We start from the raw sequence: 19,015 nt of genomic DNA, 5'->3' as shown, positions 1-19,015 counted from the left end.
TGCAGAAATATGTGAACTCCTCAAACCAAAACAAGCAGCCTTCATTGCCTGGCAGGACAACCCAAGGTTGCAAGTCAAGGAGGCAGCATTCCAACAACTCAAGGCTGATGCCCAAAGACAGATCCAAAAGACAAAGGACATGTTGTGGGAAGAGATACTGTGGAAACTAATGAGGTACTTCTCCCTTGTCCATAGCAGGGAAATCCTGACATACATTCCCCAGAATCTCCTGAATCCTGTGCCTGAGGAAATCCTTAGAGACACTGTGTGGCTTTAGACCCTGCAGCATAATCTCTGTTGCCAGAAAAATCCAAGAAAAATGTCGAGAGCAACACGGGGAACTCTTCATTGCATTCATTGACCCAACCAAAGCATTTGACTCAGTAAATCGCGAGCTCTGTGGATTGGACATCCAAATCTTTGGAACACAAGAAACTTCATCACAACCCTGCAACTGCTTCGTGATGATGACAGCAACTGTCTGAGTGGGAGATCTGAAAAAGACATCTTTAAAATCCAGACCAGGGTCAAGCAAGGCTGTGTGATAGTCCCCATACTATTTATAATCGACCTGACAATGGTTATTCACCTCAAAGATCAACTGCCCTCCGGTGTCAGTATTATTTACTGCCTAGATGGAAAACTCTAACCTCAGTCGACTCCATGCCAAAACTAAACTGACCACCACAGATATATAGGATCTACAGTTCGAGGGTAACTGCATTGCCGCTGCTCACCCTGCACCAGATTTGCATGCCACGCTCAATCTCTTCAATTCTGCATACAAGAAACTCCACTTGTCCTTGAATGTTGCCAAAATAAAACTCACATCAACCCACACCTGGTCAGCCAAATATTCCACCTCTCATATACGTTGAAGGGGAGACTCTGGAATATGTTGAGCACGTCCCATACCTGGGCAGCCACCTCCGTCAAAGGGCCACCATTAACAAGGAGATCCAACACAGATCATTTGTTGCTAGCTCAGCCTGCTTCAAACTATGGCAGCGATTGTTTGCGGCAACACGGACCTCTGAAAGTTACCAGAAGTCCCAGTGTACAGAGCAGTGGTCATCATACTCCTGTACTGCAGTGAGACCTGGACTGTGCATCAGCCACACGTAAGAAAAATTCGATCAGCAATGCCTCTGCCGTATCCCCCAGATCAATAGGAGGATCACGAACGAACGCTTGCGCCCTTCCTGAAGCCAGCTCCACAAGCATTCAGGCAAAGCTCCTGCATAAATCAACTTCTACGTACTGGACGCTGTGTCCGGATGACTGAAAAGTAACTCCCCCACCAGGTCCTGTTTTCTCAGCTCATAAATAGCCAGCATTCCAGGGGAGGATGAAGAATATACTTCAAAGGAATTATGAAGCTCTCTTTGAAGTGAGGCAGCATTGACATCAATGACTGGGTGCAGCTTGCTACCAATCGTTCAGAATGCCGACAACTTGTCCATCAAACTGCGTCATGCTCATGCTTTCAGTCCCAATATCTTAATGAAGAAGCAGAGCGCGGCAGAGAAGGAAAGGGAAAGGACGCAAATCCTGCATTCCAGATCCCACTACCTAGTGGGACATCCTGCCCCATGTGCCCAAAGATCTGTGGGTTGAGAATCAGCCTGTTCAGTCTCATGAAGACCCATGGCAGAATCCTGAGTGGGTGTCTTCCTTGAATCGAGGGTCAGCTGATGACATTTGGTGCCAGCTTTATCTTTCTAGACATAGAAGAAAATGCTCTGAAATTCTCAAATTGTCCTGGTGTGATTGGAATTCACTTCTGCTGGATTGCTCATCAGAACCCCATGTTACTGTACTTCAAACATAAAGACAGGTAGGTACCATATATCCAGAAATCTTTTGTGCAATACCCCTGCACAGTATAAATATTGTTCTCTCTCTCAAACCTCACCAATACTGATATTTTATTGCCTAGTTTTCAAATACGTTCGCAGTCTGGCAGGCTGTCCTCACTCTGATCTCTCAGAGGCGGTTGGCCTATTCAAATTAGTACCTCCCTGCATTACAATAGTGACTTCCCTTCAGAAGTATTTTAATTGGTTGTAGAATGCTTTGGGACATCCTGAAGTTGTTAGAAACATTAGAAATGCAAGATTTTATTATCCTCCTTTGCTGATTATGTCAGCAGCTCACACTACTTGAAGAAAAAATGTCCCAGTATCAGTAAAGAAACATGGAAAAGGATGTCACAGTCAATTGATACATTTTTTGAGCTGCTTGGGAACTTTATCTGCTAAGAGACTGTGGAGGTATGAAATGATTTTCAGACACCCAGCATCAGCATCAAACACTCCCAGGTCTGGTACAGATGGAGTTAGATACAGAGTAAAGCTCCCTCTACACTGTCCACATCAAACACACTCAGGGCATGTACAGCTCGGGTTTAAACACAGGGTAAAGTTACACTATCAGATCAAGCACTCACAGCTCAAAGACACCAGCAGCTAGATGTAAAGTGAAGTACCTTTTATACTATCCATTAAGTGCTCCTTTGTCAGACACTGAGGGGTTATACATATGTAGATTGAAGCACTCTCTGCCTGCAACAAGAATATGGCTCAGCTCCTGCTGCACGTAGCCACTTAGTAAGTTTAAAAGGAGGTCTAGTGGTAAAAGTTTCCCTTGAAATGGAGTGTAATCTGAAAACATTTTTCATCTTAGTGCCAAGTAACAAGACAGAACCCTCTGTCATGAAAATTATTTAGCAAAACTCTGAACAAGAGAAGACTGGGAGCTGTAAAAATAAAAAGAACAGAATGTGCAATGTGAAAAGGTTATTAAAACTCCAAGTTTGTATTTTGCAGAGCAGGTGCACTGTTGCCCTTTACTCCTGGGATCTAGGCATAAATCCAAATCAGTGGAAATCAGTTGTCATCCACAAACTCAATGAAGTTCCAAAGCCACAAGAATGCAGCACAAAGCTGCACAGAGAGGAGGGTAAAGGGATCTTATTTACTCAATTTTCTATTGCTTTTCTCGTTTTCTCCTAAGTGCAGGATCCACAACAAAATGGCAGTATCTAGCAGCAAGGGCCTAGGGGCTGGAGTGCTCTTATGGGTTTCAGCAGCGATGGTGGAGCCGGACATTCCTGGGCAGGGTGTAGAGGGAGGTGGCCCTGTATTTTGGTCAAATTGTAGTGTAGATGCTGAGATTTGGCACCAAAGGTGACAATTTAGCAGTACACCATGTGGCGATACTGCAGTTATTAGCAATGTGAGATTGGCTGTGCTGTTTGAAAGTAATGTGGTGCAGGTGCTAGGAATTCGACAGCATTGAGGGCATGGCCCTGCATTTTGTAGTAATTGGAACAGCTCCAATGGTTTGGAAAGACCAGCACAGGTCCTTTAAATTGATACCACTGTGAAGAGAGAACCTAGTCTTGTTTAGAATGGGCAACTGGAAAGTTGTGTTCAGTTCATTGAATAGTTCCCAGGATCTGGCAAGATTGGGAAAGTAAATCAATCTCAGGCCAAAGCAATACTGGCAGGAAACAAAGAGAACAGATGTAGGGGCTGAGACCAGGGGAGAAATCTAGAGCTCTAGCACGGGCTGCTTACAAGTTGGGAGGGGTTTTATGAAACAAGAGGATGGGAACAGCCTTGATTTTCTGTTCAGTTCTCATTCCGTAACATGCCCAGAATGCCCTTCCTGTACTGCCAGAGGATTAGACTCCCACCTTTAATACTACCATGTTCGAGGGTCCAATACCATTGCTAAGCCTGAGAATCCAACAGTGAGCCAAACCTAGCATTCAAACTGCATAATTTCCAGAAGATCCTACTAAAGGATTCTAGACACAATAGAAAGCCATCTGTTGTTAAGTCCATGGTAACTTGTGTCCAATGAGAATAGAGACCTGTAACTGTTACTGTAGCAGCTTCATCAATATTAGGAGTTGGAATATAAAAATTGAGAGGGGGTGGAAGAGAGAGAGAGAGAGAGAGAGAGAGGGTGGAAGAGAGACAGAAAGAGAGGGTGGAAGAGAGAGAGAGAGAGGGTGGAAGAGAGACAGAGAGAGAGAGGGTGGAAGAGAGAGAGAGAGAGAGGGTGGAAGAGAGAGAGAGAGAGTGGAAGAGAGAGAGAGAGGGAGGGTGGAAGAGAGAGAGAGAGGGAGGGTGGAAGAGAGAGAGAGAGGGAGGGTGGAAGAGAGAGAGAGAGAGGTTGGAAGAGAGAGAGAGAGAGGGTGGAAGAGAGAGAGAGAGAGAGAGGGTGGAAGAGAGAGAGAGGGGGTGGAAGAGAGAGAGAGAGAGAGAGGGTGGAAGAGAAAGAGAGAGAGAGAGAGAGGCTGGAAGAGAAAGAGAGAGAGAGGGAGGGTGGAAGAGAAAGACAGAGAAGGCAGGGGAACATTACAGAAAGAGAAAAAATACAATTTTATTTTTAATTTCTGCAACCAATATCACAGATGATCATTAATGCTTAATTTACCACAATATCATTGTACAATTTCAGCCTAAATTCTCTCACAGAATGCCTGCTTAATCCACATAAAAAGATTAACCCACATAGAGAGATTAAAGTAAGTAACATCTGGGAGAAGATGATTTCCACTCACCGTAGTTGTTGGTGGGATAACGTTTCCGCAGTTTCTCAGTCAGCTTCGAAACTTTGCTCCTGATGGGCTCGTTTTTATTAAAAAATCCATTGTCCTGCATGGTCAGATCGTAATCCCCACCGCACTGGGGACCGTCGTCATCCTCCTAAACACAGGAGCATAAAACAATCATCAGGTCAGAAGTCCCCACAAGTTTTCATTAAATCCAAGACATTGCAAGTGAACTTTGGAGAAAAAGCCATTAGCCTTCACAATTGTTTACCAAGTTTTTGTCCATGTCAGCTGCTTAAGCATTGCCAAGGGGCCACATGTAAATAAACACATGTCTCCATTAATTCTCAAATCATTGATACCAAGAGATCTTGACTGAAACATAGAAAATCCTGAGGGGTCTTGACAGGGTGGATGTGGAGAGGATGTTGCCTTTTGTGGGAGAATCTAGAACTAGGGGTCACTTTTTAAAAATAAGGGGTCACCCATTTAAAAGAGATGAGATGAAATTTTTTCATTCAGAGAGTCATGAGTCATTGGAACTCTGTTCCCGAAAAGGCGATGGAAGCAGAGTCTTTGAATATTTTTAAGGCAGAGGTGGATAGATCCTTGGTAGCAAGGGGGTGATAGGTTATCGGGAGTAGGTGGGATGCAGATTTCAGATTACTATCAGATCTTATTGAATGTTGGAGCAGGCTCGAGGGGCTGAGTGGCCTGCTCATGCTCCTTGTTCATGTGTTCTCATTCAGAATTCATCAATGAGACAACAGTGAATACAAAACAGAAGTGAATACAGGGATGAATTTGTTAGTCTTCAAGGGGCAGACTTCTAGGACCTCAGACAACAAATGGGTTGTGGCTTATTTAGCAACCTGCAGTAAGCAATAGTGTCTGGCATGAATGAGATTAGTGGGTAACAGAACACATTGCAGCAGCAACAGGAAGACAACCAGTCTTGGGTAGATGTGCACATAGTCCAGGATTCCAACACAGCCTCAAGGGCTGTTGAGGGCTCTAGACAGGAAAACATATCCTCTTTTTAACAGAAGCACTCGTCCAAATATACAAAAAAGCACAAGTGTGAGTGCACGTGCGTGCGTGCGGTTTCAGGCTTGCAAACTATTAACTGGAAGATTACTTTGGGCTCTTTTCCTACCTGACGATTGGGATAAAAATGCATCTTGCTAATGAAAGAAAGGCTTCCATTTACAACACATGATCCTGTGTTCTGAAATGTATTAAAATGCTTCGCATGCAATTATGTTGGAATCCAATAATTGCTGGAGTGATGCAGATAAAGGTGGCCATCACTTGGTTTTCAGCAAGATCAAGCAAACAGCAGAGCTGAATGAGCAGCTCATTGATCTATCGCGAATCTGCCTCAGGGAGGATTGTTGTCCAGTACACAGGGAACTCGTCTTCGAAATGTGACATGGAATCGTTACTATCCACAAGTATAGGTGGACAGCACTTTTGACAGTGCAGCACTTCCTCAGTACAGTACTGGAGTGTCAGCCTAGATTATGTGCCCTAGTCTTGAAGTGGAATTCAAATTCACATGGGAGTTTTTCAGTTGCTGCTGAAAGGAAATTTAATGGCAGTTAGTTGCCTATTTAGCTGCATTGGAGCTAAACATGGTGTTACCGGGTTCCCTCTAGTAGCAAATCAGTACTTAATGCTCTCAGGGAAACTACGGAGAATCAATAAATACTGCCTTGCCAGCAATGCCCACAACCTAAAACTACGTTTATAGTGCAGCCACATAGTGTTTACTTCTGGAGCCCTTGGGCCAGGAGTTTGTCAGCCAGAGTCCCCTCAATTGCAATCAATCCTTGTACAGATAAAGCACTGTCACAACTGCCACAATGAACTCCACAACTAACATATAAAGTATTCAGAGGATCAGATATGCTGGGGAAACGGCTCTTGCTCACAATCAACACGATGAAAGTCATGGATGGGTTATCGGATTTGCGCCAAGTGCCCATCCAGGTACTTTTTAAAGAACGTGAGGCAACCCGCCTCCACCACCCTCCCAGGCAGTGCATTCCAGACCGTCACCACCCTCTGGGTAATAAAGCTTTTCCTCACATCTCCCCTAAACCTCCTGTCCCTCATCTTGAACTTATGTCCCCTCGTGACTGACCCTTCAACTAAGAGGAACAGGTGCTCCCTATCCATGCCCCTGTACACCTCGATCAGGTCGCCCCTTGGTCTTCTCTGCTCCAACGAAATGATGAGTCCGTTATAAACAGTATTGTGTGAATTGCTGTTTATAGCAGTGGGCAATTCGATATAAACATGAACCATTTGAATTTAAACTGCAAATGGGCTTAATTTGCCTCTCAGTAAATTGGTACAATCCTGTAAACTGAGTTTAGAAAGTATCCCCATGGTCTGTAAAACACAAAATACGATCGTGTGAATCACACAGAATTCCAGGCATGCAGTCTAAGTAGGTGTTTGCATGTGTCTGTCAGACTAACAAGAGTACCACTTCTACTACCCATTGCATTTATAATAGAACCGGTATCTCCTTATGTTGCTGGAGGATGCAATGGGCACCTTCTAGTCTCCTAGGAGCACACAACACAAGGAGGAGAAATCCCTCTCCTTCCACTTGTTCAAAGACGTTTCCTTACAGCCATGTTACAAGGCTAATGAGCACAGATTTTTTCATCATCGGCCTTGTGAAGATGCCTTAGGGTATCACATGTGAACGCACAAACATATGAAATAGGAGCAGAGGTAGGCCATTTAGCCCCTCGAGCCTGCTCTGCCATTCAACAAGATCATGGCTGATCTGTTTGTGCTTTGAGTTCCACAATCCCAACCAACCCCAACAATCTTTGATTACCCTGCCTAATAAGAATCTACCTCTGCCTTAAAAATATTCAATGACTCTGCCTCCACCACCTTCGGAGACAGAGAGTTCCAAAGCCGCTCAACCCTCCTCACTTCTGTCCTAAAATCGCCATTGGGTTAGATCCATTTATGGTTCGAGCCATGATTCAGTGGGGGTCTCTCACTTCTGGGTCAGATGGTTGGGGCATCAGTTGCACTCCAGAAAATTGAACACAAAATCCAGGCTGACACTCTGTGTAGCACTCCCTCAGTATTGCACTGTCAGGGGTGCTGTCTTTCAGATCAAATACTAAACTGAGGCCCCATCTACCCTCTCAGGTGGACACAAAAGATCCTTTGGTATCATTTCGAAGATGATCACTCTCCTAGAGGCAATATTTATCCCTCATCAACATCCCGAAAACAGATGACCTGGTCATTATCACATTGCTGTCTGTGGGACATTGCGCAAATTGGTTGCTATTGTTTCATTGGTTATAAAGCACTTTGAGATGTCCTCAGCTCTTGAAAGGCAATATATGAACGCAAGTCTTTCTTTATGTACCAATCGCCTAACCCGCCATCAATGCAATCTGGGCACAAGTTAAGTGTTCAGAATCTCAACCATGAATCTAGTTCAGATGGCAGACGATCTTGCTCACCCCACTGAGGAAAAAATAGTATTACCCGACTGCTCCCTGTATCAACCTAAACATATTTGTTCTAGAGATTAATCTCCATCTGTTTCTTTAATTTTCTGTAAGTCATAACAATGCATTCTATAACATATGAACATACAAATTCAGAGGAGTGGGCCACTTGGCCCCTTGAGTCTACTCCGCCATTCAATAAGATCATGGTTGATCTGATTGTAACCTCAACTCTACATTCCTGCCTACCCCCGGATAACCTTTCACCCCCTTGTTAATAAAGAATCTACCTAGCTCTGCCTTAAAAAATATTCAAAGGCTCTGCTTCTACCACCTCTTGAGGAAGAGAGTTCCAAAGGCTCAACACCCTCAGAGAAAACATTTCTCATCTCTAAATGACCCCATAAACATTGACCCCTAGTTCAAGATTCTCCCACCAGAGAAACATCCTCTCCACATCCATCCTGTCAAGACCACTCAGGATCTTAAAGGTTTCAATCAACCACTGCTTCCTCTTCTAAATTCCAGTGGATATAAACCTTTCCTCATAAAATAACCCACCCATTCCTGGTATTAATTTAGCAAACCTTCTCTGAACTGCTTCTAATGCATTTACATCTTTCTTTAAATAAGACGACCAATACTGTACACAATCCTCCAGATGTGGTCACACCAATGCCCTGTCCAACAGAAACATAACTTCCCTACTTTTGTAATCAATTCTCCTCACAATAAATGATAACATTCTATTAACTTTCCTAATTACCTGCTGTACCTGCATATTAACCTTTTGTGATTCGTGCACTAGGACACCCAGATCCCTCTGAATCTCAGATCTGCAATCTCTCACATTTAGATATTAAGCTTCTCTTTTATTCTTCCTGCCAAAATGAATGATTTCACATTTGCTCACGTTATTCTCCATTTGCCAGGTCTTTGCCCACTCACTTAACCTATCTATGTCACTTTGTAGGCTCCTTGTGTCCTCTTCACAATTTACTTTCCTACCTATCTGTGTCGTCAGCAAATTTAGCCACCATTCCTTCAGTCCCTTCATCCAAGTCATTTATATAAATTGTAAAAAGTTGAGACCCCAGCACTGATCCCTGTGGCACACCACTCATCACATCCTGCCAACCAGAAAAAGACCCATTTATGCAAACTCTCTGCTTCCTGATAGCCAGCCAATCTTCTATCCATGCCAATATGTTACCCCCTACACCATGAGCATTTATTTTCTTCAATAACCTTTGATGTGGCACTATCAAATGCCTTCTGGAAATCCAAGTATAGTACATCCACCTGTTCCCCCTTATTCATAGCACGTGACCTTTCATGGGAATGGGATGTGGGCGTTACTGGCCAGGCCAGCATTTATTACCCATCCCTAATTGCCCCAGTTCAGAGGTCATTTAAGAGTCAACCACATTGCTTTGGGTCTGGAGTCACATGTAGGCCAGGCAAGGACGGCAGATTTCCTTCCCTAAAGGACATTAGTGAACCAGATGGGTTTTTACCACAATTGACATTGTTTTCAACGTCATCAAAGAACTCCAATAAATTGGTTAAACATGATTTCCCTTTTACAAAACCATGTTGACTCTGCCTGATTGCCCTGAATTTTTTCTAAGTGCCCTGTCATAACATCTTTAATAATAGCTTCTAACGTTTTCCCTATGACAGATGTTAGGCTAACTGGCCTGTAGTTTCCTGCTTTCTGTCTCCCTCCCTTTTTGAATAGAGGAGTTCCGCTATTTTCTAATCTAATGGAACCTTTCCTGAATCTAGGGAATTTTGGAAAATTAAAACCAATGCATCGACTATCCCATTAGCCACTTCTTTCAAGACCTTAGGGTGAAGTCCATCCGGACCTGGAGATGTGTCAGCCCGCAGCCCCAGCCATTTGTTCAATACCGCTTCCCTGGTGATTGTAATTTTCCCCAAGTTCCTCCCTCCCTTCCATTTCCTGATTTACAGCTATTTCCGGGATGTTACTTGTGTCCCCTATAGTGAAGACCGAAGCAGAGTGCTGGTTTAGTTCATCTACCATCTCCCTACTTTCCATTATCAATTCCCCAGACGCACTTTCTATAGGACCAACGCTCACTTTGTTAACTCTTTTCTTATTGAAATATCAGTAGAAACTCTTACAATTCATCTTTATACTTACTAGCTAGCTTTCTCTCATACTCTAATTTTTTCCCTCCTTGTTAATCTTTTTGCCATTCTTTGCTGTTCTTTATATTCTTTTCAGTCTTCTTACCTGCCACCCATTTGTTTTAGCAATATTCCATGTTGTACTTTCAAATTCCAATAGAAAGATCTCAGAGATTATTTGCAAAAGCTTGCTCCCATTTCCAAAAGAAGTGCTTTTGAGTCTGTGTTTAGCCAACAACTCGCATTCATGGGGGTATAAGGGAAGGAGTAGCGCCTATTACAGATGGGCTCGCTGACGCTTTGGAGTGGCTCAACCTGTACTGGTACTCACGTTCACTCAGTCCTCACCTATGACTCCATGTGTGACAGCAGCCAAATCCTGGTAAACTGCTTTGACAGGCAAGCCAAATCAGAAGATGACGGTCAATGGGTCTCCTACCCTCGACAACATAGGGATTTGGCTACCCTGGTACACGAAGACTGATTCGGTCAACTGGGCGGATGAGACTAATCTAAAGTCCAATGGTCTTGAAGGCGGGTCAGAATCATGTTATGGAACGCGTGGAGCTCAATCAGACAAAGACGACATCCTGGTCACCCACTGCGTCTAAATCTATCTCCAGCTGCCTAGACTCATCTTGCCACCGGGCCAACATAGGTCAGGATGGGAGAGTGAAGCTGATGATGCGCAACTCTCCCTCCCTATAATCCAATTCACATGCAAGCCATGCACATCCTATCATCATCACTCATCTTTCAGTACAACAAAATTGGTCCAAGGTGTGGTACAGGCATGAGTTAGACTTAAACAGGAGAAAGGAAGGCACTGGGTATAACACAAGTTAAGGTGTAGGCAACCTACTGTCCAATAAGAAGCCTCAACATTAATGTTACCTTCATTCAGAAACCATTACTTTTCACTGGCTCCAGGGCTTGTTATGCAAAATTATCATATTCAGATACCAAATGGTCTTGCAAATGGGCCAATAGAGAAATAATTCGCTTTTGGCTCAGTTTGCTATACCTTCATCACTTTGCTTCCTCAGCATGACCCTCAGAAAGGGTAACCCCCGACTGGACTAGTATAATATTCTATAAGGGTGAGGGAGAACTCGGACACTATTCAAGAGAGACCAGTTAAAAAGGACACAGGCTCAGCACAAAGGAAACCCATTCACTGATCCGTCAAACCCCTGCGTCCCACCGGGGAACCCCTTCCACCACACATTGTTACTGCAGGGCAGCGGCATGTAACTGGTGGAAAGGACACCCACACACAGAATGAAATTCTCTTTCTGACAACTTAGAAGAACTCTGAAATGAAAATCAATTTGGGTGACCCAGTCCAGGGCTGGGAATGAAGCCACAGCATCAAACCAGCAGACTTGGCATCAGGTCAAATTCCAGTCTGGGAAAATCAGTCATGTTTGTGTCATGAGTTTAGGTAGATTAGACTAGCAAAGGGTAGGTTTATAATACATTTCACTAAGTTTGATATTAACTCGACTCAGGAAGCCTGCATTTAATTTTGGAATGTTTAGTAGCATTTCTAGGATGGCAGAGACAACAGAGAGAGGAGCTAAGGCACTCCACAGTTTTAATGGATGCTTTAGAAGAATGAGTTACAACGGGAGGCCGTGTAAGGAGTTCGGATTCGGAAGAGCAAAAGGAGCAACATTTGTGTGGACAAACGTTTCTTTAGAGTTACTAAGGTAACTAACAGTTCCTACTGCCCTTCGCACTAGGTCTTCCATGGCTGCATTGACTCTTGGAGGTAAAACTCAACATTGTGTTACCTTGGAGGAGGATGACGATGAACACTACATATGCATGACTCTTAAGGCAGTTAGAAATAAGAAGATAATAACAGGATATATAAATGGAAAGCTATAGGATGTTGAACTATAAGGACTCCGCAGCCTAACCAGAATAATTCTGATTATTTTGATGTGGAAGGGGAACACGAGGCACACCAACCAACTACCTTGCCCATCTCTTTTAACAGAACTGCACCAGTTTCTGCAAACATAGAAGCAATTTATTTAACAGCAACTAATCACCATCTCAGCCAAACTAATGCCTACAAGACAACATTCGATGGGTTCAGAAAATGTTAGGGTGATGTATTTTATAATCTGTTCAGAAAGCACAACATTCATTCAGTAAAGAGAACATTACCAATTAACTTGAGGAAAACAAGAACTCCTAACTCTTTAAACAGTTTAAAAACCAACACTAAGACATTATCAGTGATTGAAAAGGAGTTTCCCTTTGAACAGCCACATGCTACTCACCGTTACCAGCAGTTGGTGCTCCTTTTGGAGTAAGCCGCAAAAAGAGAGAGAGAGAAGGAACAGTTTGAAATATTGAATACGGGTAAAAAGAAACAATGCTCAATAGAATTCATTTTGACAAGGTGCCCGAATGAAGATCCATGGCCCTAAATGTTAACCTTGTTTTCAAATCTCTCCGTGGCCTCAATTATCTCCGTAGCCTCTCACAGAACTATGAGCCTTCGAGATCTCTGTACACTACCAACACTGGCCGCTTGCACAGCCCCAATTTTAATTGCTCCAGCACTGATGGCCGTGTCTTCAGCTGCCTCAACTCGAAGATCTGTAATCCCCTTTCCTAGATTTCTCTGCCTCTCTGTCCTCCTTTAAGACACAATTTATAACTTACCCCTATTTGGTCATCTCCCCAAAACATCTCCTTACGTGGCTCAAAATTTGTCTGATTACTCTTCTCTGAAGCCCCTTGAAATATTTTATTACCTTAAACACTAGGTAAATGCAAGTTGTTGCTGTGGTTAATCTTGATGCTGACAAATCTGCCATGCCAACACTCTTTGCTTTTATTCCAGCTAGCCTGCATTTGGAGTTTTTCTTACAATTCCAATTTATTTCTTATCCTAAGACTGAACAACTTCTTTCTATGAAGATAACATTCTCCTTCTTTTGGTTTTACTTTCTCCAGGAAGAATTCTGCATTCCACAAGATATGGAATATCATTGTTAACTGAACAAGTTTCCATTTTTTGAATCTACTGCCAGAATCGGGCACTCTCCTGGAAAAGGAGTACACAAGTCAGGTTCAAAGAAAAGCTCCCTCTACACTGTTCCCATCAAACACTCCCAGGGCAGGTACAGCACAGGGTTAGATACAGAGTAAAGCTCCCTCTACACTGTCCCCATCAAACACTTCCAGGACAGGTACAGCATGGGGTTAGATACAGAGTAAAGCTCCCTCTACACTGTCCCCATCAAAAACTCCCAGGGCAGGTACAGCATGGGGTTAGATACAGAGTAAAGCTCCCTCTACACTGTCCCCATCAAACACTCCCAGGGCAGGTACAGCACGGGGTTAGATACAGAGTAAAGCTCCCTCTACACTGTCCCATCAAACACTCCCAGGGCAGGTACAGCACGGGGTTAGATACAGAGTAAAGCTCCCTCTACACCAGTGAAGGGCAACCTAGGCTAGTGAGTGGCATGTGCACTAACCGTGACCTCATGAATAAGAATTTGCGGGGCAGCACTTTGATTGGACACAGAGGGTGCACACGACTCTCACAGTCAATGTTGTGGTCAATCAGCATACACCTCACTTCACGCACCCTTGCTTTGCATGCGTATCACTTTGGTAATACCAGTAGGGGAAAAACTACATGGAAGGAAACCAACAGAATCTGGCAGCCCTGCATGTGGGCAACTATCAACAAAATGTCTTGTGGGTTGCACTCAGAACCCTGGTGGGCCACAGGATGCCCACCACTGCTCTACATTGTCCCATCACACCGTCCCATAGCAAGCACAGCATGGGTTAGATACAGAGTACATCTCCCTCTACACTGCCCTATCATACACTTCTAAAAGAGATGCAGCAGTTAGACACAGAGTTCAGCATTCTCCATTCTCCTTTTAACGGCACACTTTGGACCCAATCTCAAAAGGTGCGCTCTCTACTGTTTTGTTTACATTCCCTCATCACTTGCCTTATATTTTCTCAGTGGAAAGCACCCAATCTCCAGCAAATTAACTAATGGCTTTTAACTCCCTCTGCACCCGAAGGACTTGTTGAGAGGGGTTGTGCCAGGGGCATCAGAATCTTGCCCAAGTGCCCATTATTCCAAAGGGAGTGCTGGCAGTCAGTTTCGACAAGCTACCTGCATTCTTGTGCAGCCCATTCCTATCCTTACCCAATGTTCACACACATGTATTTTCCAGCCAGGATCGCTAGTTAGCAAACAGCAGTAGGAACACCAGTTGATTTTCCTTTCCTCATCCCATAAAAGCTGCAGCATTTTTAATGCCACTTCAAGATAACTCACACAATGAGTTCACTGACGTCAGCTCACTGCTTTATCCAGATCAGCCACCAAAGGGGCAACTAATCTTAATCACTTATCAGTTTTATTGCAATCAGTTTGTAAATCTCTAAATCTAGACAGTAGCAGCTGATTCAGCGAGGCTGAGATAACAGGATTGACGGCAAAACCAAGTCCAAATTCTGTCACCCTCCAATCTCCACACAGAAGCATTTCGGAGGCAGGCACCCAAGGCAATTGTAGAACACAACAACTGCCAACTGAGTGGAGATCAGCCAACTTGGCAAAAAATAATGCATTTATATAGCCCCGTTCGAGATCACATGTCATTGTAAAATACTTTACAGCCAATAAAGTATTTTTGAAGAGTAGAAATGTAGGAAACGTGGCAGCCAATTTGTGCACAGTGAGCTTCCACAAACAGCACTGTTCTGATTGATACAATTTGTTTTAGACATGTTGATTTAGGGATAATATTGGCCAGGACACACAGAGGAGAATTCCCCCGCTCTTCTTCAACATAGCGTGGTGGGATCTTTTGCATTCAACTGAGGCCAGATGGGGCCTCAATATAACGTCAGAAAGGCATCTGCATCAGTACAGTACTGGATTGGAACTGGTAGCCTAGGTTTCATGCTCAAGTCTCTCGACTGGGACATGAACCCAAATCCTTATAAGGCAGGGGAGAGAATGCTGCCAACTGTGCCTCGGCTGAAACCCTGGGTCAGCAAGGAACAGAGCTGGGGTCTGGATGGTCTGTATGGACTACACTGGATAATGACTGCTCACTGAGCATGCACACACTGACAGAAAAAAAATAACAGATTTCTCAGAACTCTGGCAAACAGGAAAACTTTGTCAATGTGGCCAAGTAACCAGATAATAGAAACTGCCGTATTCTGCATTTTCACTGCCTGGGTTTTTTCTTATTCTGCATTTTCATTGCCTGGGCTTCTTCTTATTCTTATATGGGATGCGGATGTCACTGGCAAGGCCAACATTCGTTGCCGATCCCTGATTGCTCTTGAACTGGGTGGCTTCCCAGGCCATTTCAGAGGGCACTTTAGAGTCAACCACATTGCTGTGGGTCTCGAGGCACTAAGGACAGCAGCTTTTTTTTCCTCGAAAGGACATTAGTGAACCAGATGGGTTTTTTTACAATAATCAATAATTGTTTCATGGCACCATTACTGAAACTAGCTTTCAATTCCAGATCTATTCATTAACTGAACTTATTAATTGATTGAATTTAAATTCCACCAGCTGCCGTTGTGGGATTTGAACTCACGCTCCCAGGGCCTCTGGAATACTCATCCAGTGACATTATCATTTTGCTATTGTCTCCCTAATAATCCATAAAATGCGAGTCCACATTACATCTTGGCAATATGAGAATGGGAATCCAGTTTTAAGAATCTGGAAATAAAAACCTGAAGTGAGCATGAAGTTGTTGCATTGTCAGAAAAATCTAACAAGATCGCTATGTTCTTCAGGAAAGGAAACCTGCCACCTTAACCAGCCTGGTGGCATACACGTGACTCCAGTTTCATGCAAGGTGATTGATTAACAACTCCTCTCCAGCGTGCTAGGCCATTGCACGCAGTTGGATCATTGCCTTCTAGGGATGTCAAGGAACGGGCTTACCAGGGACGCCATCATTCTGAGAATGATTTCATTTTTAAAATCACTTATTGCAACAAATCACTTAAAGTATTTTAAATTCAAATGGGCGTTCACATGGTGGCACAGACTCAGTGAGGAACCAGGCGCATATGTCCCATCTCCACAGTGCCACAGAGCATGCAAACTCCGACACACTGTGCCATGTTCAGGGCTGTGGATGGACGTTTGCTTTCCTTGCACGTTACTTCCCTAACGACATTCAGGTTTTCGGCTTTGAACTTAACTGCACATCAAGAGTGGCTGTTACATATCATTCTGTTCAGCCTGTTCTCCCAGGTGTGAACTCTGCAGTATCTCCATGGTACATAATAAAAATAAACCACGAGGAGTCCACATCTATTCACATAAACCAAAAGAAAATCATAAAGTCAATTCCGGAAATTGCACATAAATGATTGTATAGGACACTGTGCCAAATAAAACCAGACATGACACGCATACTTGGCGTAAAATTGGGCCTGAAGATTTTATGGACTGAAATTGCGGTGTGTGAAATTAGTAACAAATGTGTTGACTTGCAATTTTTTTGCCCACTACTTTAAACAAGGGTATGAAGCCATTTGTCTGAAACACCTTCTGTTAAATACTGAAGAGGAAATTCAACAAAACAGTGATTTTATCATAAAATATTCTCAAAGCAGTTCAAAGCAGGAGGAAATAACTGAGCATGAGCAATGATGGGAAAAGGTTAGGAAATGACTATGGTCCGAGTTGGGGTTACAATAGTGACTACACTTCAAAAGTACTTAAGTGACTGTAAACATCTGGAACATCCTGTGGTCGTGAAAGACGCTATATAATTGCAAATCTTTCTTTCTTAAAGCGGAGATGGGGGCAGCGAGGTGGAGGGGTTTGGGGAAGAGATTCAGAATGTGCAACTTAGATAGAGAAAAGGAGTCATACAGACTTGAAACATTAACTCTGTTTCTCTCTCCACAGATGCTGCCAGGTCTGCTGAGTTTTTCCAGCATTTTCTGTTTTTGTTTTAGATGGATGGTGGGTATTTGGAAGAAGGGGTTTATAAAGGAGGCCAGTGAAAAGAGGAGTTGGGCCAAAGATCAAGGGCTGAAGGAAGTTGTATTGGTTGGGGGGGGGGGGTGAACTTGTCTTTACTTTGTGTCCTCAATGTACAAGATAGTCAATAATAAATTCAAGAGAAGTTTATTTACACAGAGAATAGTGAGAATGTGAAACTCACTACCACATGAGTTTTTTTTTTATTAGTTCATGGGATGTGGGCATCACTGGCCAGGCCAGCATTTATTACCCACCCCTAATTGCCCTAGTTCAGAGGGCATTTAAGAGTCAACCACACTGGACGCAAGGACAGCAGATTTCCTTCCCTAAAAAGGACATTAGTGAACCAGATGGGTTTTTACAACAAGCGACAATTGTTCATGGTCATCATTAGACTTTTAATTCCAGATTTTTATTGAATTCAAATTCCACTGTCTGCTGTGGCAGGATTCAAACCAGGGTCCCCAGAGCATTACACGGAGTCTCTGGATTACTAGTGCAGCAACACTACGCCATCACCATACGTCTTGGTGTATCTACGTATAGCATAGATACACCCAATTGAAAACTGGATAAGTCCATGAAGGAGAAAGGAATTGATTACACTACTATGGTTAGATGAAGTAGGTTTGGGGAAGAGCCTCATGTGGAATATAAAGACAGGCATTGGCCTGTTAGCCAAATGGTATGTTCCTGAGCTGTAAGCACAATGTAATGTAATTTCACGTGAACACGATTTGCTACTAATATCATACCATCCAATTTCTATCCATGTGTGCCCCCCACCCCACCCCACCCCACCCCGGTCACTTGACGTCATGCAAACATCCATCAAAATATTGCAAAAGTCCCTCCACTTCATCATAATGATCGGATAAACTGGTACATTAATACTTTCTTTTGTTTTGATCCCTTCCCGCTGTGCACTCTTGACAAGTCCAATATTCAAAACACAGAAACTACAAAGGCCAGTTGTGTGGAGGAAGAGTCAGGGCTGTGTCTTCAGGTGGCTGATTAATCCCAGGTGTAGGATCCACTTATCTCAATTGGAAACATGTGGCAGCAGAAACCTGGATTTAAATCATGACTCTTTCTTCTTTATCCAGTTTATACTGCAGACAAATTCCCCCAGCCTCAACCCTATCCATCCTTCTCTGAACGTAAGGGATTGTTAGTTCAACGATCACAGCTCAGCCTGACCCTGCCCTCACTTGACTACCCACATAGGTCCAGATGTGCATTCTAGCAGGGAGTTGCGGCTACCTGAATGACTCAGTCCCTTCCCTAGGTGAGGGATAGGAGACAGATTGCATCACCTCCACTTGTTACCCCGACTGGAATCATTCCAACACAACACAAACCACTGATTGTGAAGGGGCTTGACAGGGGTAGACATTCAATCCACTCGCTGGGAGATCTAGAACATGGGGGGCACAGCCTCAAGATAAGGGTTGGTCATTTAAGACAGAGATGAGGGGAAATTTCTCTACTCAAACGGTTGTGAATCTTTAGAATTCTCTACCCTAGAGGGTTGTGGATGCTCCATCATTGAATATATTTAAGGCTGAGAGATAGATTTTTGACCTTACAGGCCAATGATGCACCCACACCTAGAATACTGTGTATAGTTTTGGTCTCCTTATTCAAGGAGGGATATACTTGCATTGAAAGCAGTTCAGAGAATGTTCACTAGGTTGATTCCTGGGATGAAGGCGTTGTCTTGTAAGGAAAGGTTGAGCAGGTTGGGCCTATACTCATTGGAGTTAAGAA

General features: G+C 43.6%; 1 protein-coding gene across 1 annotated transcript in view; it reads right to left on the bottom strand.

Moving 5' to 3' along the window:
• Positions 1-19,015, bottom strand: part of zfyve27 (zinc finger, FYVE domain containing 27) — a 168,350-nt gene that overhangs the window by 67,685 nt on the left and 81,650 nt on the right. The window contains exon 8 of the mRNA XM_078565097.1: positions 4,577-4,721. Within this exon, the coding sequence (XP_078421223.1) occupies positions 4,577-4,721 (145 nt within the window). The remainder of the gene's footprint in view (positions 1-4,576; positions 4,722-19,015) is intronic.

Source organism: Cetorhinus maximus, chromosome 20, assembly GCF_964194155.1.
Source record: "Cetorhinus maximus chromosome 20, sCetMax3.hap1.1, whole genome shotgun sequence".
In the NCBI taxonomy this organism is placed as follows: domain Eukaryota; kingdom Metazoa; phylum Chordata; class Chondrichthyes; order Lamniformes; family Cetorhinidae; genus Cetorhinus; species Cetorhinus maximus.
Note: the sequence above shows the minus strand (reverse complement) of the source record. Positions and strands in the feature narration are given on the sequence as shown.